General features: G+C 47.2%; 1 protein-coding gene across 4 annotated transcripts in view; it reads left to right on the top strand.

The window, feature by feature from the left end:
* RERE (arginine-glutamic acid dipeptide repeats) overlaps positions 1-26,049 on the top strand; it is a 404,974-nt gene that overhangs the window by 302,541 nt on the left and 76,384 nt on the right. For all 4 annotated transcript variants that reach the window (XM_047791579.1, XM_047791577.1, XM_047791578.1 and 1 more), the window contains one exon: positions 10,569-10,667. In XM_047791579.1, coding sequence (XP_047647535.1) covers positions 10,569-10,667 — 99 coding nt within the window. The remainder of the gene's footprint in view (positions 1-10,568; positions 10,668-26,049) is intronic.

The following is a 26,049-nucleotide window of genomic DNA, read 5'->3' as shown; positions in this document are numbered from 1 at the left end:
GAGTCAGAGCCAAAGCCGGGAACCTTATCCTGTTCAGATTTCACCTGCAAGACGCCCAAACCTCTCTTTTTGGTCCCAGGATCTCCAGGGTTCTCCTTTCTGGGTGTTTGTAGAGAGTGTCAGAGCCTCAGACAGATGATCAGAAACGGCTGTCTGATGTTGATTTGTTTTGTGTTTTGAGCATTGTTTATTGAACGCAGTTAAGTGCCAGCATTTGGTGTTTACTTTCTAATCACCCTGTTCTCTGGGTTTAGAATACCTTCAATGGCCAGGAGATGGTGACCTGTTAATTTCTAGACAACATGTAATGTGGGAACTAAGTGAATGAGAAACACGGCAATGTTGTATCTGCCATGGGAAATTCAGTCATAAACAAGGCGTTACCTAGACGTTATACTGCCTGTTTTCACTTGCTCCTCGAATAGTGTTTTTACTTTGGTGGTTGTTCTTCATTAAGTGTAGGCAGGGTTAATCATGTCACACTGACCGTTGATTTTTAAAATCTGCTCTGCGAAGTCATCTTGGTGTTTCAGCAGAGCAAATATGACCCCAGTCCCTGACACCCCTTTGTGTTTGATCATTCACTGTTTTGTTGATGTGCGAGGGTTTCCTCTTCTGAGCACTGGTTTCCTCCTCCTGCCTCCACCCCACCTCAGGTTAAGGACCTTGTGAGTCCCGGTCCCCACAGCTGGAAGAGCCCCCTGAGCCCGTTGTTCGCACCTGGCCGCCGTCCTGAACTGCTCCTGAGGCTTAGACCTCCTAGAAATTGGGTCTAGGTTGGAACCGTCCCTCTGCTGCTCACTAGGCCACACTTCTCAGTTTCGTGCCCTCATTTTTAGTGCTCTTGCCACCGAGGACTGTGTAAGGAGCGAGGTAGCCGTGAAGACCTGGTGAGCTCCGAGCACATGCAGTGCTCGGCAAACGTTGGTCCCTGGTCCAGGGCCTGGCATAACTCCTGGAACACCGGACTCGAAGAGTGCTGGAGGTGGCGGACTGGTCCAGCAGCTCTGTATCTCCTGAAAATTACCTGGGTCTTCCCCTCACCCCTTACTCTCAGCAGTTAAGTTCTGTGTCTTTGCCATTATCTCTAAAGTGTGTGCCCGTAAGAGTATTTAGACAGATTTATCCTCTGCAGAGCTCAAGTTGCATTATTTAGAATGACAGTGACCAAAGAAAAACAAGCATCACGCTTTTAGTCGTAACTCTAGTCATTTTTTTAACCTCCCCTCCCCCTTCACTCTAGCCTTTAAGTGTGTACATGTATCATATTTTGAGCTCCATACTAGGCCATTGGTGATGGAGGTACGAATGAAAATATATTGGCACTTGTGAATTATGGGTTGTGGGAAAACAAATTTAAAGTTTTGTGTTAGATTTCAGCGAGATTGTTCTCATTTTAGTGTGAAATAATTGAAATAATTAAAACCATATGAAGAATTTTAAGACCTTTTCCAAATTCCACTTTTTTTTTTCCCTTTCTATTTTGGCAATTACTTATAAATAAACAGTGTATTTTGCAGAGCAAAAGACTTTGAAATCTAGTGATTTTCTTAATGGACTGCGATTACTTAATATTTAACATGAATGCAATCCAACGCAGATAGCTTTTTCTACAGTTACTATAATGGCTATCATTGCAAAAAGATGCTTTGGTGTAGTAGAAGCTGCCAGATGTGATGCCATTTGATCTAAAAAGGTCACAGTAAAAGGGACATTTAAATTAAGTTATAAATTACGATTGAAGAACAATATTTTGATGTGTGAGACCGGGGATGACAGAGCGGGGAGATGTAATTCATGGGTTCATTACAGAACAGAGGTGCCTGACAGCTGAGCCGTGCCAAGAGGAAAATTTATTTGCAACATCACGCAGACAGAAAATGGCAGCTAAGATGAGAAGCCAGAGTAGAAACTTGAAACCTTGTGATAATACGCGGAGTTTATGCTAATAAGACTGCCCCAGATCCTGAGATGTTTAATGATTGCCGTAATATAAATGAGGTGTTCGGACTCGTGCACATTTTCAATCTGATTTAAATTAAGACCTCGTCCTTGCTCTATAAAATAACACACTTTATAACCAGGCATTAAGGTTGATTCTCTCACCTCTCTTTCCAGTATGCAGATTTGCTGAAATTTCAGAATTGTTTAGGCAAGGAGAGTTAAAGCTTGAAACAAGATTTCCATCCATGGCAGCTTTGAGGAAGGGTATAATTTAATGTTTATAGCAATCCATGAGAAGTTCAATCATGAGTTAATTAAACTGTAGGCAGTCATTAAGTATTATTTATTCTTTCCAGAAGCTTGCCAGTAAAGCACTTATATATATTAAATTATAGAAAGTAATAAGCAGGGAATGATTTGTCAGGCCAAGGGAGAGCAGCAGATTTAACTCGAGCAATTATGCAGAAATGTGTTTTTCTTCTCGTGGCCTGACCCTTTCTTCCCGCTAATCACAGAGAGGTCAGAGGCCGCAGTGGGACAGTGGAGGGCGTATGGTCCCCAACACTGCTGGCTCCACTGAACCTCTGGTTGTTTGACGAATCTTAGGTAAAAGCCTTGTACCTAAATTACACTACTCGCATGACGATACCGCTAGACCGTCTGCAGCTCTTTGGCATTTCAGGGTATCCTGTCACATCGTGTCTGGTTGATGGCTTTCCATTGTCCTTTGACCCAGCTGAGGGTCGTGTGGTGAGACCCGTTTGACGGATGAAGACCTCAGCTCAGCTGGTTTGTGACAAAGCTGGTGGCAGGAATCCTGTGCTATCTCGTAACAAAGCTGCCAGAGGCCTTGACTGGGCGCATTTGAGTAGAGAGGCCCGAGCACCCGGGATCCTAGAGAGCGCTTCATGCCACGGCTCCACTGCGCTCTTACAGTGGTTGCATTTGTCATGCAGAAGCCAGACGAGGAGCTTGTGGGGCTGTTGTTGTTGTTTTTCCCATTTTGCAGCCGCACCCGCAGCAGATGGCAGTGCCCGGGCTAGGGGTTGCACTTGAGCTGCAGCTGCCAGCCTGCCCCACAGCCACAGCAACACAGGATCCTTAACCCACTGAGCGAGGCCAGGGATGAACTCACTGAGCCACGACGGGGAACAAACTAAGAGAGGCCGCTGCGGTTTTAACACTGTCTGCACCCCAGTCCCCTCTGCTGGTGTCCCTGGGCCGTCTTTGCCAGCACAGGATGCGATGTCAGGAGCTGCCCGGGACTCCTTCCTGAGTGAACGGGAGGCAGAGACTGTGGCTGCTTGGTGCTGGGACGTGCCCTCGGCCCGCTGGAAGGTGGGGCAGACGAGAGCTGGCCATCTCCTGGGGAAGAGCTCCCTTTTGCTCTTTCACAATTAACGAAGCAAACTCCAGGAAGAATAGGATTTTGTGGCTACAGTCCAGAGAGCTGGACAGCAGACCGCGGGTACCAGCAAGGCAGGGCTGTGTGCCTGGTGGAGTGACTCAAAAGGCTAGTGGTTTGGTGAAAAAAATCACCACTTTGTTATCAAATTCCCCAGTTACTGACCTGTGTTTTAGGGGAAGATGGCTTTCACTTGTGTGTAAATTCAGACTTGAGTACGGTGATGGGGGAGCAGCAGATTGACAAGTATATGCCTCCCTGGTTGCTGACTTTTTTTTTTTTTTGTCTTTTTGCCATTTCTTGGGCCGCTCTCGAGGCATATGGAAGTTCCAGGCTAGGGGTCGAATCGGAGCTGTAGCCACCAGCCTACGCCAGAGCCACAGCAACGCAGGATCCGAGCTGCGTCTGCAACCTACACCACAGCTCATGGCGACGCCGGATCGTTACCCATTGAGCAAGGGCAGGGACCGAACCCGCAACCTCATGGTTCCTAGTCGAATTCGTTAACTATTACGCCACGACAGGAACTCCCCCTGGTCGCTGACTTAAACACACACGCGTACACACACACATGCACCCACGTGCATGCACACGCCCTAGGATGATGTTTTTGAAGCAGTGGTTTCTGCTGAATGACATACTGATTTAGTGGCTGGTAGGGTCCCAGGGATGGCGTAAGATCTAAGTTCCCCTACCAGTAGTAGCTTGTGCAGATTGGAAGCTGGTTGAATAAAGATGCTCTGTCTTGGCCCCTGCTTTTTGCAGGAGTCTTTACCCAGTAGTTCCAAAATGGCACATTGGGAGTTCCTGTTGCAGCTCAGCAGAAACGAATCCAATTAGTATCCATGAGGATAGGGGTTTGATCCCTGGCCTCAGTCAGTGGGTTGAGGATCTGGCATTGCCGTGAGCTGTGGTATAGATCCCAGATGAGGTTTAGATCCTGTGTTGCTGGCTGTGGTGTAGTTTGGCGGCTGTATCTCGCATTTGACCCCTATCCTGGGAAGTTCCATATGCCTCAGATGTGGCCCTAAAAAGCAAAAAGAAAAGGAGAAAAAAGGTACATTTCTCTATATATTAAAATTACATTTAATTCTAAGAGTTCCTTGGTGGCTCAGCAGGTTAAGGATCTGGCATTGTCACTGCTGTGCCTTGGGTCACTGCTATGGTGCAGGTTTGATCCCTGGCCTAGGAATTTCCACATGGTGTGGGTGCAGCCCACCCTACCAACTGCATTTGCATTTAATTCCGGATTTTCTCAACCAGGCTTGGTTGCAAAATGGACAGAAAGGTTTACATGCTTAAACTGCTTTGCCAAGACCATAACATGAAGCTATAAGACATTTGAGGGTTTTCGTTCCAATTTCTTTGAACAGTCTTCTCTAGGCAAATGGTTGAAAGTCTTACTCACAACAAAGAACCTTTTACCTTCGCAATATTGGAAAGCCTGCACCGAGTTTCCTATATTGATATATCTGTGTGTTCATGATGGGGTGTTTAAAATTTGGAACCCGGAGTTCCCGTTGTGGCTCAGCGGGTTACGAACCTGACTAGCACCCATGAGGACAAAGGTTCCATCCCTGTCCTTGCTCAGTAGGCTAAGGATCTCGTATTACTGGGAACTGTGGTGTACGTCATAGTTGTGCTTCGGACCTGATATTGCTGTGACTGTGGTGTAGGCCTGCAGCTGTAGCTCCGATCCCCCCACCCCAGTCTGGGAACTTCCATATGCTATGGGTGCAGCCCTAAAAAGCAAAAACTAAATTAATAAAAATTAAAAAAAAAAAAGGAAACCCATGTAACTTTTCTTCATGGGGTAAGATTTCAATTCTTCACAGCTTAACACAGTATTAGAAGGGTTTTTTGTTTTGGGGGGGGGTTTGGGGCTGCCCTATGGCACATGGAGTTCTGGGACCAGGGATCAGATTTGAGCCACAGTTGCAACCACAGCTACAGCAATACTGGATCCTTAACCCACTGTGCTGTCCAGGGATCCAACCCACATCCCGGTGCTCTAAAGATGCCACTGATCCCCTTGTGCCACAGTGGGACCTCCTAGAGGGGCATTTTTTTTTTTTTTCTTTTTATAGCACCCATGGCATATGGAAGTTCCTGGTCTGGGGCTGAATCGGAGCTTCAGCCGCCAGCCTACACGACAGCCATGGCAACACTGGATCCAAGCCACATCTGTGAACTACACTTCAGCTCGTGGCAACACCGGATCCTTAACCCACTGGGCAAGGCGAGGGTGGAACCCACATCCTCACAGACACTATGTCAGGTTCTTAACCCACTGAGCCACGACAGAACTCCAAGAGGGGAATATTCTTTAATGACAATATTGAGAGATTTGAGATGGCTAGTATTTTGGTAAACTTAGCAACTCTAATTTACATGAAGAATACAGTTGTAACAACCAGTTAAGCTCTAACTCAAGTATTATTTTGGTTCCATTCTAAAGAAAGAAAATCTTCGTAATCATCTAGAAAATAAGCCCCTGTTAAGAAGGGCTGTCTTGTGCGTGATTCGCTGTGTCAAGCCTTTTAGGACCCTCGAGCATGGGTGTGACATGGAGGTAGACGGTTATGCCTTTCCCAGACGCCTCTGGTGTCCATTGTCTGTCCTCGCAGCTCTGGCCAGCCCTGTCCCCTAGCGTGCTGTCTGGCACCGGGGGGCACTCAGTGAGTCTTTGTGCAGGAATGAAGGATGGCCCGGACCCCAGGAAATTCCCCAAGTGCCCAAAAGACAACCGTCGTTCCTGTGAAACTGTGTGTATGTGGGGGGGGGGGGTCACAGCGATGGCTCTGTTGAAAGGATGTCTGCAGTGAATATAATTGAAATATTCTTTAAAGATGGAAAGCTCTTGGAATTTCCTCAGGACTCCTGGCAAGTGGAGGTCCATGTTTGTCATGTTAAGAGGAAGGAGACTGTTGGGAAAGGATTCTTTGGGTTCCCTGAGACTCCAGAGCTTCATGCTGGCCTTGGGGAGCTGTCCGTGGCGGCACGGTCACATCCGCACTTGTCTGTTCAGGCAGTATTTTGTTGCCGTTGGTAAAGAATCCCACGCTCTTTACCTTCCAGATGAGTCTTTGTTGAGGGGTGGGAGAGGTAGCCGCTCTGAATATTTGGGGACTTTCTAGCTGGAAAGGTCAGGAATAGGACTGTTTTAAGAGGACAGGCTGGAGCGCCTGTTGTGGCTCAGTGGTTAACGAATCCAACTAGGAACCTTGAGGTTGTGGGTTTGATCCCTGGCCTCGCTCGGTGGGTTAAGGATCTGGTGTTGCCATGAGCTGTGGTGTAGGTCACAGACGCGGCTTGGATCCCACATTGCTGTGGCTCTGGCGTAGGCCAGCAGCTACAGCTCTCAATGGTCTCCTAGCCTGGGAACCTCCATATGCCTTTGGTACAGCCCTAAAAAGACAAAAAAGAAAAGCAAAGAAAACATTTGGGAAAAAAAAAAATAAGAAGACAGGCTGACAGTGGATCTGATGTTTTTCAGGTTGTTGCTGCATTAAATCACAACAGCTTTTTCAGGGAAAAGTGAGATCTGAAATAAAAGCTTATAAAAGAAAGATGAATGTGGTGATGTGTTTAGTGGAAAACTTTCTCTCCTAAGCACCCCACTAGGAATTTGGCTGGGGGCGTCGTGCAAGCAGGAGCTGGCCAGTAAACCCTGCACCCCCAAGTTCAGTGAGTCCCTCCAGGCAGTTCTTCCAGCTCATTTAAAGCTCTTCTTGGCTCCCCGAAGGCAGGACGGTCCTAGCGATTAATGACTTAGCTCCATTCACTGGTTCACTCTTGGAGGGGCCTTATGTTCTTAGGAGTAATTTCCTCTTATCAGCCATGCAAGGTTTAAGATTTTTAATTTTTCTGTGTACTGTACCAGACTTTTAATCAAATTTCATTAATTATTAACATGGGTAATTATGTGAAATGTAAGTGGTTTTGTTTATAGTTTAACAGTCCTTTTCTGTCTCCAAAAAGCTATTCTCTGCTCTAGAAAATTGATGAAAATTGAGTAGGCACAGCTTCCTTCATTTTTTCTTCACTTTTCTTTTAAAAATAAATAGCTAACACTCACCGACCTACGGTGTGCCAGGTACCGATCTAAGCAATTTTACGTGTATTTCCTAATATCATCCCCACCACAGCCCTAAAACAGAGATGTTATTATTATACTCATTTTTTAAAACGACAAGATTGAGGCCCAACGAGGATGAGTAACTTGCCCAAGGTCACACACCTGGCAAGTGGTAGAGCTCGAACTTGAATCCAGATAGTCTGGCTCCAGAGGCCGTAGATTTTCATCACTCTCCTGGACATTACCCCATTTCCTGTAATAACCTCTAATGAAAGTTAATTTCTCCTGAGCTTTTTATTATGAAGTTTTGATTTGATTTCAGAGTTCATCACTGCTCATGATACTTTGTTTGCTTTTTAAAAAATTAAGTAGTCATGCAGTCTTTCTTGTTACTCAATTCTGATCCATGTTGTTAAGCTCTCACTGGAGGTATTCATTACGTTATAGAACTTGGTCAGTATCTGCTTGTTCTGGATATCAGGCAAAGCATGGAAATCTAACATTTTTTTTTTTTTTTTATTTTGCATGCTTCTGAAAGAAGGCCATATTGGACATTTCCAAAATCATAGTATTTTAACATTTACAAATTATACTATTTTAGTATAGTGTGTAGTTTATTTAGTATAGTATTTATATAGTATGCTATTTTATTTTTATTATTTTTTATATTATTATTATTATTTTGCTTTTTAGGGCCAGATTCCAATTTACTTTAAATCCAGACTATCCAATAAGTCAGCTACCTTAAAACAAAACAAAACAATGACCAGTGCTAAATTCTGTATGTAATGAACACGAATGCTAGGTATAAATTTAGGTATTTTTATGACATCCATCACTAGACTGCTTTAAAAATAAAAGAGCATGGAGTTCCCATTGTGACACAGTGGAAGCAAATCCGACTAGGAACCATGAGGTTGTGGGTTCGATCCCTGGCCTCGCTCAGTGGATTAAGGATCCAAGGATGCTGTGAGCTATGGTGTAGGTCGCAGACGCAGCTCCGATCCCCCGTTGCTGTGGCCGTGGGGTAGGCCAGTGGCTATAGCTCCGATTGGACCCCTAGCCTGGGAACCTCCATATGCCTCGGGTGCGGCCCTAAAAAAAAATGAATAAATAAAAAATAAATGAAGTAAATTGGATCCTCTAAAATATGAAAATAACTTGGAAAATTTTATTTTCATAACTTTGTTTTGCCGAATGCACAGTGAAATTGGGTATTTGTGGTGTCCCTTTCAGTAGCAGTTGAGTAGTTCAACTTGCAGTGTATGACCCTGGTTTTATTTATGTATCGCTTATATTTTATTTATTCATACATACATATGTACAAACAAGTATTTATCATGGGTTTACTCTGTGCCCAGCCCTGGGGCTACCGCAGTTGTTGGGAAGGCAGATTGTAGGTTCTTAACCTTTTCTCTTAAAGGGAAGTCCACATGGGGCTTCCTCCTTGGGCGAGTCTGTCGCCTCTGCCTACACCCAGGGGATGCTAGTTACCACAAACAGCTTAATCTTTTCATCGTGTGCGTGCTGTATCCCTGTTAGTTTGTAAGTTTCTAGAAACAAAACCTGTGACTTGGGAAGGTTTGTACCTTCCTTGTACTCAGGAAATTCTTGGGAACTGTTCAAATACGACATGGAGGCACCAGTGAAAAGGCCAGAGAGTGTCTCCTGCATGAGAGCATTTTGTTCACTGCCTGTACCCCAGGCTCTGGAATGTGGCCTGGAACCCAATAGACCCGCAGTCAACCTCAGGCTTAATGAATCTGAAGCTGCTGAGATTTAGGTTTGGGTTGGGTCTACATAGGAACAGTATTTAATTTAACAAGTATTAATTTAATTTAACCAAGTATTTCATTTAACAAGGATTTCTGTGTATCACCTTGTGCTAGAGACTGGTGTCGGGTAAAAGAGATACAGGTCTTAGCCAAAAGAGGTTCTTGTGTCAGAGAAATAGCTTTGTAAAGGGAAGTTAGATTTCCCGTGAAAAATTTGAACGGGCAGCCCCAGTTTGGGGAGGTCAGCTGAACAAGAGGAACTTCCTACCAGCTACTTCTCTCCGTGTCTGCAAGGTGAGACTCGGGAGCAAGGACTGGGTAGGGTCACGGGAGCCCCGGCCAGAAGGACCTCTGTAGGACAGACAGGGGTCAGTGGTGCCGGGCACTGCTCAGGATTGGACAGGATGTGGAGGCAGAAAAGTTCGCTGGCTTGGACAGGTGGGCATCTGGTCCCAAAAGGACTGTGTAGGTAAAACCAGCGTCGTCTTTTCTATGTACCAGAAAGTTAGCCTGCTGCCACAGAGCTAGATTTACAGCTTTTGTATTTTGGGCACTTGAAATTGATGGGACAGAACATGATCCACCATGTCTTTAGGCCACGTGGGGAAACATGGAACCAGAGTAGAGATCGCGGTGGCTGGCTTTGACCTTGGTGTGGAGAGCCCCTTCACCTCACCTGTCTGCACCTTGGCCTCCTCATCCGCAAAATGGGTGATGGTAGTTCTGCCCCATAAAATTAAATGAGAGAATACCTTCCTTGTGGGATTGGGAGAGAGATCGAGTGCATGGAGTGAACTTAGCAATGGCCCAGGCCAGTCATTCAGTATGTGTTTGTTGTTGTTACTCTTACCTCTATTCCTACCATTGCCAGAATGTTCCCTGCCTTACCTGTTTCTTCCTCTCCCAGAACAGCTGGAACTGGAGGGTGGTTGGAAAAGATCATATTATCACGCTGACTAAAATGGCTCTGAGGGAGTTCCTGTTGTGGCTCAGTGGGTTATGAACCGAAATAGTATCCACGAGTATGTGGGTTCGATCCCTGGCCTTGCTCCGTAGGTTAAGGATCTGGCATTGCCGTGAGCTATGGTGTAGGTTGCAGATGTGGCTCAGATCCCATGTTGCTGTGGCTGTGGTGCAGGCTGGCAGCTGCAACTCTGATTTGACTCCTAGCCTGGGAACTTCCATATGCCGCGGGTACAGCCCTAAAAAGCATGCATAAGTAAGTAAACAAGTAAACAGACTCTGAGTTTGTAAGCCCTCATCAGGGCTCCTCTGTTAGGGTAAACTCAGGACATTTTCCCATTTTATTGATTTGCTTCCAGTTCTGTTATCCGGTGCAATTAATGTACTGAAATTGTTGTTGTAGCTCCATGAAAGCGGTTATGATGCCGGCAAAGCCCTGCAGCGCCTGGTGAAGAAGCCTGTGCCCAAGCTGATTGAGAAGAGCTGGACCGAGGATGAAGTGGTGAGCTTGGCGGGGGCCTGCCTCAGGGTTGGGGCCGTCGGGGGCTAGTTTCTAGCTTCTCACCATGTCCCAAAGACCTGTCATGTGCACAGACTGTCGTGGCGCCCACCAGGCGAGGGAAGGTGCCATTCAGCCTCATTATTGTGCAGAAGCTATGGTTCCGCGGATAACAGGAAAGATTTCCCCAGGTTTCACAGGAAGAGGAGAAATTAATAGTTACTCTTTAAGAAAGCTAGTTTGGGAGTTCCCGTCGTGGCACAGTGGAAGCAAATAAGATTAGTAACCATGAGGACGTGAGCTCCATCCCTGGCCTCGCTCAGTGGGTTAAGGATCCAGCGCTGCTGTAAACTGTGGTGTAGGTTGCAGACGTAGCTCGGATCTGCCGTGGCTGTGGCTGTGGTGTAGACCGGCACCACAGTCAGCCCCTAGCCTGGGAACCTCCATATGCTGCGGGTGCAGCCCTAAAAAGCAAAAAAAAAGAAAAAAATAATGGTTTAGGTTGGTTCTTTGTTTTGGGTGCAAACTAGCTTTGGATAACTCCCTATATTAAGACAAAATCATTTCAAAACCAGTTGATACTCAGCCTAGAGTATGGCTGGTACTTGTTTTTATTTTGAAGGGTGGTGGGATCCCTAACCTGCTGAAGGACATTAGTCAAGAGCAGGAAGCATAGACTTGATTAAATAAATACAGCACATCTTACATATTCATTCTATTTTTGTGGCCCATTAAAGACAGCGGGGAGCTGGAAATGTACCCACAAATACAGATTTTCAGAGCCCTAGATATTTATCCCAGCAGAAAGAGTTCTCATAAAGCTACATTCCCTAGCTCGTGATGTTTGGAAGGAATTCCTGTGAAAGACTTGGGTGTTTGTAGATGCAGTCTTCAGTGTGAATGTTCCATCTGCCCTTTGGGCTGGATGAGATTAAGATGAAGGCTGGCACTGCTACACATGTTGACTGATTATAATCTCTTCGCCTGTATTTTAAAATATGCTAAGAAAGGGTGTTTAAAAATTGTATGTGCTTTCCTGACCCTGCTCTTTCATTTTCTTGGCAGTATTTATTGAGCAGTTATTATGTGCCAGGTGCTGTGCTGGGCACTGTCAGGGGGACCCCATGGTCCCACCTTAGGAGGGGGACCGTCTGTAAAGCTCTGTGTCAAGTGATGGTTTGTGTGCGGAGGAGGCACTAGGCAGGGAGGCCTGGGGAGTACGACTGGAGCAGAGGCTCCGTGGGAAGAGGCTCTGGGGGCCCTAAGGTGAAGGCCTGCCTGGTGTGCTGGAGAAGGAGCAGGAAGGTGTCCGTGGGGCGGGGGCTGTAGGTGGGGGTGGGGGGGCCCTGTCGGGTTAGTCCGGGGGCCTGTGGACCCATATTCAGGGCCTTGCCGTCTGCTCTGCCTGAGCAGCTTCTGAGCAGAGGAGGGCCGCCGGTTCTGTTAGGAGAGTCCAGGCCCGCCTCGTGATTGAAAAGCAAGCAGCAGCAGTGGTGAGAGGCGGTGAGATCCTGGGCATGTACTGAACAAAGAGCCCAGGGAACTGTTCATGGAGTGGCTGGGGGTGAGGGCGGGCAGGGCGGAGAGGAAAGAGGGAAGGACTGGGAGGGACTCAGTGGTCCTTGAGGGTTGGTAGTAGGGGGCCTTTTCAGTATCCCTGAGTCTCTTCAGTTCATCAGACTGTTTTGAAATATAAATTGTTCAAACTTTATATGGTGAGTAAAGAGATGGAAACATCTTAAAGATGTCACATATTAAAAACTAAAGGAATTCCCATCGTGGCTCAGCAGATAGGAACCTGACCAGCATCCATGAGGACAGAGGTTCCATCCCTGGCCTCGCTCAGTGGGTTAAGGATCCAGCTTTGAGCCATGAGCCATGGTGTAGGTCACAGACTCGGCTCCAATCTGGTGTGGCTGTGTCTGTGGCATAGGCCGGTGGCTACAGTTCTGATTCAACACCTAGCCTGGGAAACTCCATATGTCGTGGGTGTGGCCCTAAAATAAAAGACAAAAAAACAGAACAAAACTGAAAATAGAGTTGCCATAGCTCCTGCAATCCTACTCCTGGGCATATATCCAAAGAGAATCCTAATTCAAAACATTGAGTTCCCGTTGTGGCTCAGTAGTAACGAACCCAACTAGTATCCACGAAGACACGTATTTGATCCCTGGCCTCGATCAGTGGGTTAAAGATTCCTTATTGCTACGAGCTGTGGTGTAGGTCACAAATGTGTCTCAGATCCCGTGTTTCTGTGGCTGTGGTGTAGGCTGGCAGCTATAGCTCTGATTCGACCAACAGCCTGGGAACTTCCATATGCCATGGGTGTGGTCCTAAAAAGAAAAAGCAAGGAAAATACATGCACCCCAGTGTTCATAGCACTGTTGACAGTAGCCAGGACATGGAAGCAAACATAGATAAAGATGTACATATATCCAATGAAGTACTACTCAGCCAGAAAAAAGAACAAAATCATATTATTTGCAGCAACATGGAAGGACTTAGAGATCATAGTACTAAGTAAGTCAGACAGAAAAAGACAAATACCATGTAATATCATTTATATGTGGAATCTAAAATGTGATACAAGAGTTCCCTGGTGGTCTCCCCAAAAAGTGATGCAGATGAACTTATTTTCGAAACAAAAACAGATGCACAGACATAGAAAACAAACTTAGGGTTACCTAAGGGGAAAAGGTGTGGGGGAGGCATAAATTAGGAGTTTGGGATTAGCAGATACCAACTGCATGTATAAAATAGATGGACAACAAGGACCTACTGTATGGCCTAGGGATCTGTATTCAGTATCTTGTGGTTAAAGCATAGTGGAAGATATATGAAAATGAATGTATTTGTATGTGTGTCTGTATATATTTTATATATATATATATCTGAATCGCTTTGCTGTTTGCTGTATACCAGAAACTAACACAACATTGTAAATCAACTGTACTTCAGTTTTTTTTTTAAAGTCAAATTGGTGTTGTTTTCTACCATGGAACTTTTATGTGAGGAGATAAGAGATTTGATGGATAAAATTTTACAGTTTTTGGGAGTTCCCCTGTGGTGCAGTGGGCTAAGGGTCCGGCATTGTCACTGCTGTGACTTGGGTCACTGCTGTTGTGTGGGTTCAATCCCTGGCCTGGGAATTTCCACATGCCACAGACTCGGCCAAAATAAAATAAAATTCTGCAAAAAGCCTTTGTGGAAAAAGACAAAAGGAGATGAAAAGCAGGGCTGCACGTGGACAGTGTGCCCCATCCTAGGTCCTTGTCAGTGTGGCTGTGCCATGCAAGCCCCTGCTTCAGTTCATCTCCCTTTGCTTTTGGTCTCTCTTCTCCTCCTTCTTTCTGGTGCCTCCCCCACTCCCTCTTCCTGTTCTGTCACCTCCCCATCCCCTCACTGGCCAGGACTCTCTCCCCTCTCCCCTCACTTCTCCCATGACCTTTCATTCCCTCAGGAATTTTCAGATTCCAGTGCAGAAGCTGGAATCATGCTTAAAGGAAAGCTGGCTTCCTTTTCCTTCAGCACTTGCTTGTATTAGGCTCCCTGTGGACCACGGCCCCACTGCCCTCCCCCCACCCCCCACTTTAGCAGCTGGTGGATGGCAAGTGGGGGAGGGGCTCTCACTTTGGGGAAAGCCCAGCTTAATTCTGGAAAATGAAACCTGACCCCACAGTGCTGCCCGTGCTGGGTACTGGAGGATGATCCTTAACTGCATAAACCCTGGTCAGTTTGGGCTCATTTTTATCACGCTTGCCTCTTGCTTTGGGGTAAGTGTTGAGAAGTGTTCTGGCAGCCATCCAGTGCTCGCAGAGCCTAGGGATCAAATGGTTCCCTTAGTCCTAGGAAGTTAAGCTTCACTTTGTAAAACCTCAGAAGTGAGTGAGAGAGTGATTGAGTCATTGATAGGCAGATGAATGTATTCAAATCAAGTCTTTGAATAATTTTATGTGGCAACAGAGCACGTAAACCAAACCAGCAAAGACGCTTAACCTTAGCTTGGCTTGGCTGTGACTAAACACCTGCTCTGTGCCTGCAGCACTCTTTTGTTGAAGTTCCCACCTTTTCTCACCCCAGGAGTCCCAAGGTTAAGCAGATCCAATTCAGAGTCATACGTGGACGTACCTCTTTTTTTCCTTCTCAGTGTTCTGTATTCTTGGACATTCTCGTTGTTTTTAAATTTCAGTGCCTCCGGTAGGTGAGGTAGTTAGACCCAACCTCTGACCTGACTCCTGTGGTGGAGAACTCGCTTTCCTCTGCGCGGATGTGAACTGAACACTTTGAGTGCGGCTATTGGTGGAAGGAACCCCAGAGGCCTGAATCCCTGGCTCTTCTGGGAGTGGGCAGCCTGCGCACCCCCCAGCCCTGCGGGTCGGGTCCTCTGCTCCATGAGCAGACCCGTATCTCAGACCCCAACCGTTTTCAAGGTCCCCGAAGCTCTTCGGCCCCCGAGAGGCGGACCCCCCTCCTGACCTGCAGCTCCAGCTCCTGTTGGTCCCTTGAGTGGAGCCTCACCCTTTGCCTCTTCCTGTTCCCTTCCTGCCTTGGCACCAGCTCTGTGCCTCACCGTCTCGTTTCAGTAGATTATCCTCCTAGCTTGTAGACTTACTAAGAGTGAGGACCCTTCAGTGGTGAGAATAACGTCTCTGCCAGTGAGGGGCTTGAGGAATACCGACAACTCCAGAGGCAAAATTACTGTTTTTAAAGATTCTTTGCTGTAATTGACATCATCCTCAATTTAGCACCTTAAAACTTATAATAGTTAATAATTATGCATCAGCATTGAGTCCTTTGTGGCTCAGTGGTTAATGAACCCGACTAGGACCCATGAGGAGGTGAGTTTGATCCCTGGCCTTGCTCAGTGGGTTAAGGATCCAGTGTTGCCGTGAGCTGTGGTGTAGGTACTTCGCTTGGCTCCCACATTGCTGTGGCTGTGGTGTAGGCCGGGGGCGACAGCTCCGATTTGACCCCTAGCCTGGGAACCTCCATATGCCGTGAGTGCAGCCCCAAAAAGCAAAAAAAAAAAAAAAAAAGGTTTACTTCCTCCAGCTTTCAGGTAAATCACTGGTTTTTGGTTCTTGAGGTTGTAGGTCTCACAGGTACAGAGTAGGAGGCCTTTCATTAGAGCTGAGATCCTTTTTTTTTTTTTTCTTTCCCTGTCTTTTTAGGGCCGTACCCGAGGCATATGGAGGTTCCCAGGCTAGGGGTCAAATCGTAGCTGTTGCCTCTGGCCTACACCACAGCCACAGCAACGGGGGATCCGAGCTGCGTCTGCCACTTACACCGAAGCTCACGGCAATACCACATCCTTAACCCACTGAGTGAGGCCCAGGATTGAACCTGTGTCCTCATGGATGTTAGTCAGATTTGTTAACTGCTGAGCCACGATGAGCACTCCAGGGCTGAGATATTTTAAATTTTGTGGAACTGAAGCCAGGTTTGTGGCAATTTCTGTCAAATTCTAGGCCAGATCGTGACAAATGAACTCTGCTCTAGTGGAGAGACTGTGAGAAACGCCTTAGTAACTAGCTTGTGGCAGTCTTTCAGGCAAACAGAATAAGCCAGGGCAGATCGGAGGAGCATTTTTGCATCAGTTCGTGAAGCTTTCTGAGCGCCCTGGTAAGGCGGTGATGGAGCCAGAGGAAGGGGCTGGCTGCCATGCTGGGGAGCTACACTGAGTTGGTTAACCGGTTTCACTTACATTATGTTGAAAATACTGTTCCTTTTCAGGAAGCCATCCAAATCAGTAGAACTTCAGAAGAGAAAGAGGAAAATACAGATCAGAACTTACAAAAAAAAAAAAAACCCTAGATTATTAGGTTTTTAATTAAACATGATGAACACATTTAAATATAACACAAAGGCCCCAGGCTGAACTGCGCCTAAACGAAACAGATTAAGTCACCCTTCCTTGCTTGGATAGTTATTAATTCTGTTTATTTATGCATGCAAGCTGAAGGTAGCATTTGCCACCGTTGTGTTGCTGCTTATTGCACTGGGATTCCTTCTCTGCCTGATGCTCTGCTCTTAATTAGCATTCAGCTGTTGATTATGGAAATACTGGGGATGTTAATTGAATTCTTTTTAAAATTCAGGGCCTGCATTTTCCTTGTGTTTGCAAGTTTGGCCTGACTTGCAAGGTTGTAAGTTTGAGTGCTTCACTGAGCCCTGCATTTCACCCTTTGCCTCCCAGCCACTTGGCTGTGTTTGTTTTGGAATTATCATCCTGTTGCATCAGCTTTCTGCGAAACGCCAGGTGTCGTAGAAGGTAGAGAATTTTGTTGGTTGGGATGTTCCTGCAGTGTTTCCATTTCATTTTGCACAACTGTCTTTTTTACCTTGAAATCTGCTCCCCTTTAAATATTTCATACCAATTTTGATGTAATACCTTGAGGTGAACCGCCTAGGTAGAAACAGATAACCTCTGAAGTTTTTATCCAAGGATTGTTAATCCGTGGTGGCAATAAACCTTAATTGGCCAGGTACACAGATTTACAGATTCATAAATTTTTAAACATCTGAGCTGTCCTTCACTTTAAAGCTCAGTTTATCGTAACTATCAGTGAAAATCTCTCTTTCAAAAATGACATGACACGGCAAACTAATTTTCTGAAAAATATCTGTAATCCAGTGAGCCCGTGTGGCTGATCAAGGAATCCCTCACACTGAGCTCGCAGCTCTTGCCATGCCTTTCCCCAGCAGCCTCCTCAGATGCCTTTGTTGTGCCCTTTTTTGGAAGGTCTGCTAGAGAAAACATCATTTGCATTGTTCACGCTTCTCCAGCCGGGCCTCTGGATGTGCCGCAAGACAGTGCTGCTGCTTAGCGGAGTACACACACAGGGAATTGTATTTACTGTTTGTGTGGCAGCTGTAGGAAATGGAATTCGAAGCCAAACCGAAGTAGAGGTCCTATAACAGCAGGAGGTGGCAGAGGTGCAAGCTGGCGGGCGGGGGGCAGTGAGGGGCGGTGAGGGGCAGAGAGCCTCCTGCAGGGGACAGTTACCAGCACTGGGCTTGAAGGTGGCCGTCGTCTTGGTATTTAGTTTTAAATTTTATATGTTCAACATGGGGAAGGCTTAGTGGTATTCTGTTTATTTTAAGAATGGCCAGACTTCCAGAATTGTTGAGCATTTGATGTGGTCCTTTCCATACATCATTTTATGTAACTATAAACTTGCAGAAATTGAATCATACCATTGAAGTGTTCACTTTCTAAAGAAATCTTAATTTGAAAAACTTGGAATTTGCTTAGAACCCAAAATACAGACATGGTATATTTATTGCAACACGTAGTAGGTATTTAGTAAATTTGATGTTGAATCAAAGTAGATTTTTCTCTTCCCCAGATTTTAAGCTCAGTTGGTATTATTTCTTATGAGCAGCTTAATTCTTAGATATGAGAGTAGGAAAAAATAAGAGAAATTGTGGATATGGACATACTTCTTATACATAAGTACTATACATATTACTCATGTCATATATTCTTATTATGGTCCATGGTAAAAACCAGTCCTTAGTAGTAAAAAGGGAAAATGTAGATTCAAATGAAATTTGCCTAATGTTTCAGGTAATTTTTTTTCCTATAATTGACTCCCCATCAGCCTTTGAATCAAATCCTTGTTTAAAGAAGTCAATAGCTTGGACAGAGTGGAGTTTATTGTCAGGAGCTTTCGGAAATGAGACATCAAATTAAAAATCAATTATATGCGCAGAAAAGTTGGTGTAAGGTAATCCATTTTGTCAGTTAGTTTGCAGAAAGATTCTACTGTGTAACAAGCTGTAGCAGAAATGTATTTTAGGATCCTCAGTAAATGAAATCAGCCAGGCATTAGAAGGGGAGAGATAACTTCAAAAATTTACCTCAGTATTTCATGTCAGAAGTCCCCTCTGGGTTAAAGCTACAAATTCAGCTGCGACCTTGCCTTTCACATCCCTGGCTTTTATTGCTTTCGAGGCTTCTTCTTTGTACTGTGGTCAAAGCAGTTAAGTTAGTCTGCCTGTTTTTCACCTTCTTTTTAAACAAGGTCATTCTTTTTTGCATTTTATTTAACCAATATGTTTTTTTACGTTCCTTATCCCAAGCCCTAATTTTAGTGTTTTGTTTTGTTTTGTTTTTTAAAGAAAGCCAACAGTACATCATGCCGTTCTTGGGGCTCCATGTGTCTGTCTGTCTGCACATGCTCGGTGTGGGCGCCCGGGCCGTGGGCTGCGGGACAGAAGAGACCTGGGAAGTAGCCCCCCACTGAACACAGGCACCACCAATTATTCTTCACTGCCCAGGATAATCTTTTAAAATCAAAGAGTAATTTTTATGGGACATTTTTCATTTTTGCTTGAAGTGAGGGCGCGTTGGGGAGAATCTTCAGCTTGAAAGATTAATAAATACTAGAGCAGTGGGTTATTGAAACCATGTTTTCCATCTCATTTTCAAGGGCAAGTAAAAAAAAAATGCAGATAGCATACACTCTCCACCACTCTGTCTTCTTTCTCTGTTCTTTTAAAAAATGAGAACAAGGCACAAGGGGACTTGAGAGATTGCGTTTGTTCTCCCAAAGACAAAGCGGTTATTTTATAAACGAAGAGGATGGAAAACCCTTTCCTTCTGCAGTTTCTTAGCAACAGAACTGGAGTCCGTTTCAATGTGCATGCACGGAACGCTCTCTGCATAGTGACATTAGAGCTTTCCATTTTCACAGGCGAAACACCCTGAGTAGCCTGGTAGCTAGAAGACAGGGTTGGGGGAAGGAAACAGGAGGTCAAAAATGGGACCCTACTACCTACTACGCTTAAGTAACTCATTTAAAGCGTCTCCCTTCCTGGCATGCTTGTCTTAAATCGCAGGTCGCTCTTAGGTAATGGCCTCGCTAGCCCCAGTTGGTTGCCACATGCACTAGAGCACCAGCCTGGTTTTTTTGTTTGTTTTGTTTTTGTATTTCCTAGTCGTGTTTTCTTCTTCTTTTCCTCCTAATACCCTGCAGCTGTTAAGTGACACTTAGGGCTGATGTTTCAGCACCTGCTGTAGGACATTTTTCCAAATATGTTTTTATGGGTAAATTCCAGTGCGTTTTCCACACGTGGAGGCCACGTGCGGAGGTGTTAGGAAGCAGGATGTTTGGCAGTCACAAGGGAGAGGGTCTCTGCGATCAGGCCCAGGTCCGTGTCTCCAGCTTTGCACTTCTGGAGTTTGGCAGATGGCAAGTGAGCATGAAAATAGGATAACTCCTTTGTGTTCTTTACCAGGATCCTTGGGCAGTTCTGATTTTAGATTACCGTTTGAAATTCATTCACTTCTTTCATAAAAGTATAGAGAAATACCAACACTCTGACAGGCACCATTTAATGTACTAGGGACACAGCAGTGAACTGAAAAAAGGCCCAGAAATCCTTGTCCCCACAGAGCTGACATTCTAGAGGGAAGACAGCTTAAACCTGCTCACTAAGTGACGTGCCTTGTGTGTTAGCTAAGTGCCAGAGTCTTATATCCCCAGAACACAGCCCAGGGCCTGGAGCAAGGCTGATCGTCAGAAAGTATTGTTTGGGAGTTCCCACTGTAGCACAGCGAGTTAAAGGATCTGGCGTTGCTTCAGGTCTGGCATAGGGCACAGCTCCCTGGCCTGGGAGCTTCCATGTGCTGTGGGTGCGGCCAAAGAAGACAAAAGATAGGTAAACAGACAGATAGGGAGATAGGTAGGTAGGTAGGTGGATAGACAGTTGATAGATAGTTTGGGTTGAACAGAAGAGAAACCTAGTTTCCCCCCTACCCCCAGGATCCTGAGATCACTTCTGTTGGCCCATTTGGCTGCGCCCCTTCACTGATGCAATCCGGGAGGCTTCTCCTTCAACCAGCGCAGGCCAGTGCTCGTTCTAACGCTGGCAGAATGAAGTGGCTATTTCCCTGTCCTTTTCTTCTCAGTCGCTTCCCCTAGAGGGAACAGCCAACACCATCCGGTTGTCTGTGGTTTTATTTTCTAGACCCCAATTTAAAGAAGCCCATTCCTGCAGTACCTGCCATGGCGCAGGATCGGTGGCATCTCTGGAGCACTGGGACATAGATTCAGTCCCTGGCCTGGCATAGCGGGTTAAGGATCTGATGTTGCCGCAGCTGTGGCTCAGATCTGATCCATGGCCTAGAAACCCCATATGCTGTGGGGTGGCTGAAAAAGAAAAAAAAAAGAGAGAGAGAGAAAATTAAAAAGCCCATTCCTTGCCAATGTCACTTAATACTTACTGTGGTTGAGGTGTTCTGTGCTGAGAGAGTGAGTGATGCCAGAGAGGAGGAAGCGGCTCCAGCAGGGCCCCTGTTAGCCTGGCTGCTCGGACCAACCTACCTGCCCACACTCGCTGGAAGGCAGTGTGACCTGTTGGCTCATCTCTTTCGTAGGGCTGTCTGCTCATCTCAGGCCGTCTTTGTTCTGACTGCCTCTCAAGCTCCTCTCAACCTCTGCTGTGCTCCCACCGTTTGGTGACTTTGGGAGTGGTATTTTCCCCTTGCAAAGGGCTAGGTCTTTTGACATGTAGTTAATCCCAACAGTAGGAAACAGAGCTGCCAAGCACATATACTAGAGAACTACTAAGGAGGAGGCAGGGGGAAGGGCAAGTCAAAAAGAAGCAAGACATAAGAGAACTGAGCAGAACGACCACAGTCCCATCTTGTTGCCCAAGCGAAAACGCCTACCAACGCCATGTTTACTATTTCAACTGTGTCTAGAGCCTGTTCGGGTTTTTTTGGCCACACCCATGGCATGTGGAAGTCCCGGCCAGGGATCCGGGATTGAACCCTTGCCAGAGCAGGAACCAGAGCCACAGCAGTGACAACACTGGGTCCTTAACCCACCGAGCCACCAGGGAACTCCTCCTAGAGCCTGTTTTTGTTTTTTAAGTGTATACTTTGTCATTCTGGATCATTTTATTAAATGATCAGAATTCATGACCCCCCAGGAACACCAGGAATATTTCTTTTCTGACAATAGGAGAGGTCCTGCTGCCACGCTGACTTTGCCAAGACATGGCAGAGACACAGGCCTCTGGAGCTCAGGGGAGGACGAGACCAGCCGTGTCACACTCCTCTCTCTTCTCTGGAAACTCTTTGTCGGGGCCGGTGGGCGTGGGCAGGAAGAGGCCTGTGGTTGAGAGAGAATGTGCCAAGCCCAGAGCAGGAGCCCTGGGGCGGTCGCCTGGGAGACCTCAGAGGAGTTGGCCCCCCCCTTTGGGTCTTTGTGTTCTTGTCTGGGAAGTAAAAGGAGAAGGAAGGGGGAAGGGACAAACTCTCTGATGGTTGACAGGTGTGTCTGACAGGGACTCTGGAGCTGACACCCACCTCGGCCCCCCACCCACCCTTTTACTTCCAGGTCAAGAATTGGCAGGTGTAAGAAAGGCGAGACTGTGGACGCCTGCGCCCACACGTCTCCTTTTGGCTCTGAGAGTTCTCGGTTTCCTTTTCCCTTTGTAAGTTCTGATTATGAACTTATTTCCCTCCTCTTTCTCATCAGCAGTAATAACACAGAACCTTCTAGACCACAGAGATGCATGTTGATGAGTGTTATTCGCCATGTCGGTGGCCCTGCATCATCCCAGGTCTGCTCTGGGAGCCTATGTTGAAGTATGTCACATGTCACATATTTGCTAATAAGCTACTTTCCAAATAGGCACAGTCAGCCTAAATTAGTCCTTTTCTTTTTCTATCTAGGGCCTCTAATTTTTAAGGTAGCAGTGCTAAGCAGGCTTGGTTATCCATTTTTGAAAGGAAAGTTTTAGAAAATGAATTTAACGAGTTCTTATGAAGGAAACCAGTTGCGCTGCATCCAAAACCCATGTACCATTATATAAAACTGAACTAGCTCTGCTTGTAGAAGCCACTGGGCTCTTGGTGCCCGTGGTTTGCGTTCCTGTGTTCCCAGTAAAACCCCGCCTGGGACTGTGGATCACATCAGACAGAGCTGGAGTGGCAGAGAGAGGGGGGTGGCCTCTGAAGGCCTGGTGTCTCCCCTTGCAGTTCAGTCCATGGAAATGACCTTCTCCGGTCTTCCAGCAAGAACAGAAGTTAGTTATTTTCAGAGCCTCCTTTGGGATGCCCGGCTGCTTTGCCAGCTTCCCAGTTTTTGACCCAAGAACATCCGGACCTTGGCAGTTGGTTTTGCTCATTAGACCTCTCTGTCTTTATAATCGGCTCACACGTTTCCCTCCTCCCTCCTCCCTCCTGCCATTCCCCTCCCCACCCTCCTCTTTTAAAATCCCTTTCAAACATTCCAAGGATCTTTTTTTTTTTTTAATTAAAAAAATTTTTTTCCCCACTATACTCATGGCGTGCAGAAGTTCCCAGGCCAGAGATTGAACCCGCGCTGTAGTAGTGACAACGCCGAGTCCTTAACCACTAGGCCACCAGGGGAACTCCCAGTCCAAGGATCTGTTTAGGTTATCTTGTTTTTAGGCACACTTTGCGGTGTGTCATTCAGTTGCTCGCACACTTAGAGGGGTCGGTACGCATCACATTATATCATCCTCCGCTGGTTTGAGATGATTTTTTAGGTAGGCGGTCGGGAGTTCCACGGTTAGGGGTTGCATGCCTGTGTAGGAGAGGCCCTCTCCTTCAGATGAGTGTCTGTATGGGCAGGTTCTTACAGTGCGGAGCCGGGCATCATTGTCAGTTTCTGGACAGCAGCTGTAGATTTCCCTTCGACAACGCGACACCGGGTAAGCGAGAGGAAGGACGTCCTTTTCTCCTTCTGTTGAACTGAATTCCTGCATCTCCACACCTGCCTTGTATGAGGCTCTGCCGGGTGCTTGTGAAACCCCTTTATCCATGTGTGACTGCCAGCATCCTTCCTCTAGCCGGATCTTCCATTCCGTTATTCGGATGATGTGTTTTGTATCTCGCTTAGCTTTTTAGAAACACGATTTTAAAATAACATTGATTTCTTTATCCAGAAGGAAGGGAACTTAGCTGACTTTAGGCAGGGAACACCCTCTGTTCTGGAGCTGCTGTGGTCTCTGCCAGAGTCGCCACTAACCTTGGTAATTGCCTGGCAGCGCAGCATCCTTGACTGATTTCGGTGGTGGGTATAAATGAGCTCTCGAGTCGGATGCTGTTGCCACAGGCAACCTAGAGAGGAGGTAGCGGCCACGCGATCGAAAACCCTTTCTGAGTGCTTCTCCACTCCTAGCAGCGAGCAAGGCCCACGGGGACGCTGGGGCGAACAGCCTGTCTTCTGCTCTGCGGCAGTGGGTCTGGAAGGGCTCTGAGCAGGGGCTGGGGCTTGCAGAATGGACAGGGTTTCACCAGGCAGAGCTGATGGAGGTTGATGGAAGATCAGAGGCAGAGACGGATGTGAGCGGTTGGTTAGAAGCCGGCTGCCCAGTTTGAAGGAATCTTTGGGTGGAGGAGTGCATGTGGTGGCCGAGGACGAGAATGTTCTATGTGGTGGAAGTGGCAGGAATGGCCTGTGTGTGCGTGTGGGAGTGGCAGGGCCCCGGGCCGTCCTTGAGGGTTAGTCTGGCGGGACCAGGGCCCAAGGAGAGAAGGGAGCCGTGGCTCTGAAACCTGGCCGCCCATTCAAATCTCCCACAACTTCAAGATGCCCTCGTGCCCAGGCTGCGCCCACGTCAGACTCTGAGCTGGGACCCGGCATCCATGTTCCAGGCCCTGAGAGCCAGGGGGCTGGGTGAGGGCCGCCATCCTCACGAGAGATGCCGAGAGCACCGTGTCTGGAGCCCTGGTTCTCAGCCCCGGTTGCACCCAGGGATGACAACGGGGTTCCCGGCTGCAGGCCCTGATGTGCTTCGCCCAGCAGAGCCAGGGCACGGGGTTCTGCCCTTCTGCCAAGGGTGAGCTGAGGAGACATGAGAAGCAGGAGGAGGGCCTGAGTCCAGAGGCCTGGGGGGCTGTGGTGCGGCCTTGCTCTGTGCCCGGTGCCATTCTGAGCATGTGGCGTGAAGACTCAGCTACTGCCCTTCTGCGGTGAAGGTTCTCAGCTCTTTCTCATGGTTTCTAGTCAGATTCGTTTCTGCTGAGCCACAACGGGAACTCCTGCAGTCAGGTTCTTAACCCACTGGGCCACAGCGGGAACTCCCCTCAGGGAGTTTTTCTGTTGAGGGGCAGAAGGAGCACAGTGATGGACACTTAGTACAAAATCCAAAAAGAGGAGTTCCCATTGTGGTGCAGCAGAAATGAATCTGACTGGGAACCATGAGGTTGCAGGTTCGATACCTGGCCTTGCTCAGTGGGTTAAGGATCTGGCATTGCCATGAGCTGTGGGTGTAGGTCCCAGACGCAGCTTGGATCCCACGTTGCTGTGGCTGTGGTGTAGGCTGGCAGCTGCGGTTCTGATTCGACCCCTAGCCTGAGAACCTCCAGATACCACAGATGCGGCCCTAACAAGCAAAAAAAAAAAAAAAAAAAAAATCCAAAAAGAAATAGCCCAAAGGCAGGAGAAAGATTTGGGTTCTGTATTTTTTAACTCATTAAACATTATGTTTCACTTCTTAGGAAATAAAGAAAAGCTACATACTTTTAATGTGGACAGTGATAGGACTGGGCTATCCTTGGTACAACTTGATTGAAAGTCTGAGGCAGGAAGTTGGTGCAGAGTCAGGATGGCTGAGGCATGTCCAGAACCTGAGGAAATCAGGACAGAGCTGAGAGAGGGGTTGAGGGGGCTGGAGGTCAGAGTCAAGAAGAAGAGATTTTTGGGGATTAATAGTGGCTGTGCTGGAGTTCCCATTGTGGTGCTGCAGAAATAAATCTGAGTAGGAACCATGAGGTTACGGGTTCGATCCCTGGCCTCGCTCAGTGGGTTAAGGATCCAGGGGTGCCATGAGCTGTGGTGTAGGTCGCAGGCTCGGATCCTGCGTTGCTATGGCTCTGGCGTAGGCTGGTGGCTACAGCTCCGATTAGACCCCATGTGCCACAGGTGCAGCCCTAAAAAGCAAAAAAAAAAAAAGTGGCTGTGCTGTGGTAAATAAGCGTTCTAGTCTTATGGCTTGGACGGTTTCACAGATGTCCAGTCGCAAGTGCATGGCTAGGCTGTGATAAGGCGAAGGCTCCGGGCATCGTGGCTGCACACAGAATTTAGGAGGCTCTGGGCGAGATCTTTCCTGTTCCTGAGAGGGCCCCCCGAAGGCAGGGTAGGGAGAGGGCTCCTGGCGCCGTGGCAGTCACCGATGAGGGGAAGGCGGCCCGGTGGGTTGATATTCTGATGAGGGACAGTGGCAGAGGTGGCAGACGAGGTGGCCAGTCAGGCCTGTCACTGCCAGGGCTGGAAAGGCACCAGAACTAAGCATCTGGCCCTGTCGTTGGGGGTGGGGGGTGGGGAGCTGCAGGGGAGCTGCTTCAGGAGGGGGAGCTGTGCTAGGAGGGCGGCTGGAGACAGGAGAGAAGAGGACAGGT

This window comes from Phacochoerus africanus, chromosome 8, assembly GCF_016906955.1.
Source record: "Phacochoerus africanus isolate WHEZ1 chromosome 8, ROS_Pafr_v1, whole genome shotgun sequence".
NCBI classification, from domain to species: domain Eukaryota; kingdom Metazoa; phylum Chordata; class Mammalia; order Artiodactyla; family Suidae; genus Phacochoerus; species Phacochoerus africanus.
The sequence above is the reverse complement of the archived record's forward strand: the minus strand, read 5'-3'. Positions and strand labels throughout refer to the sequence as shown.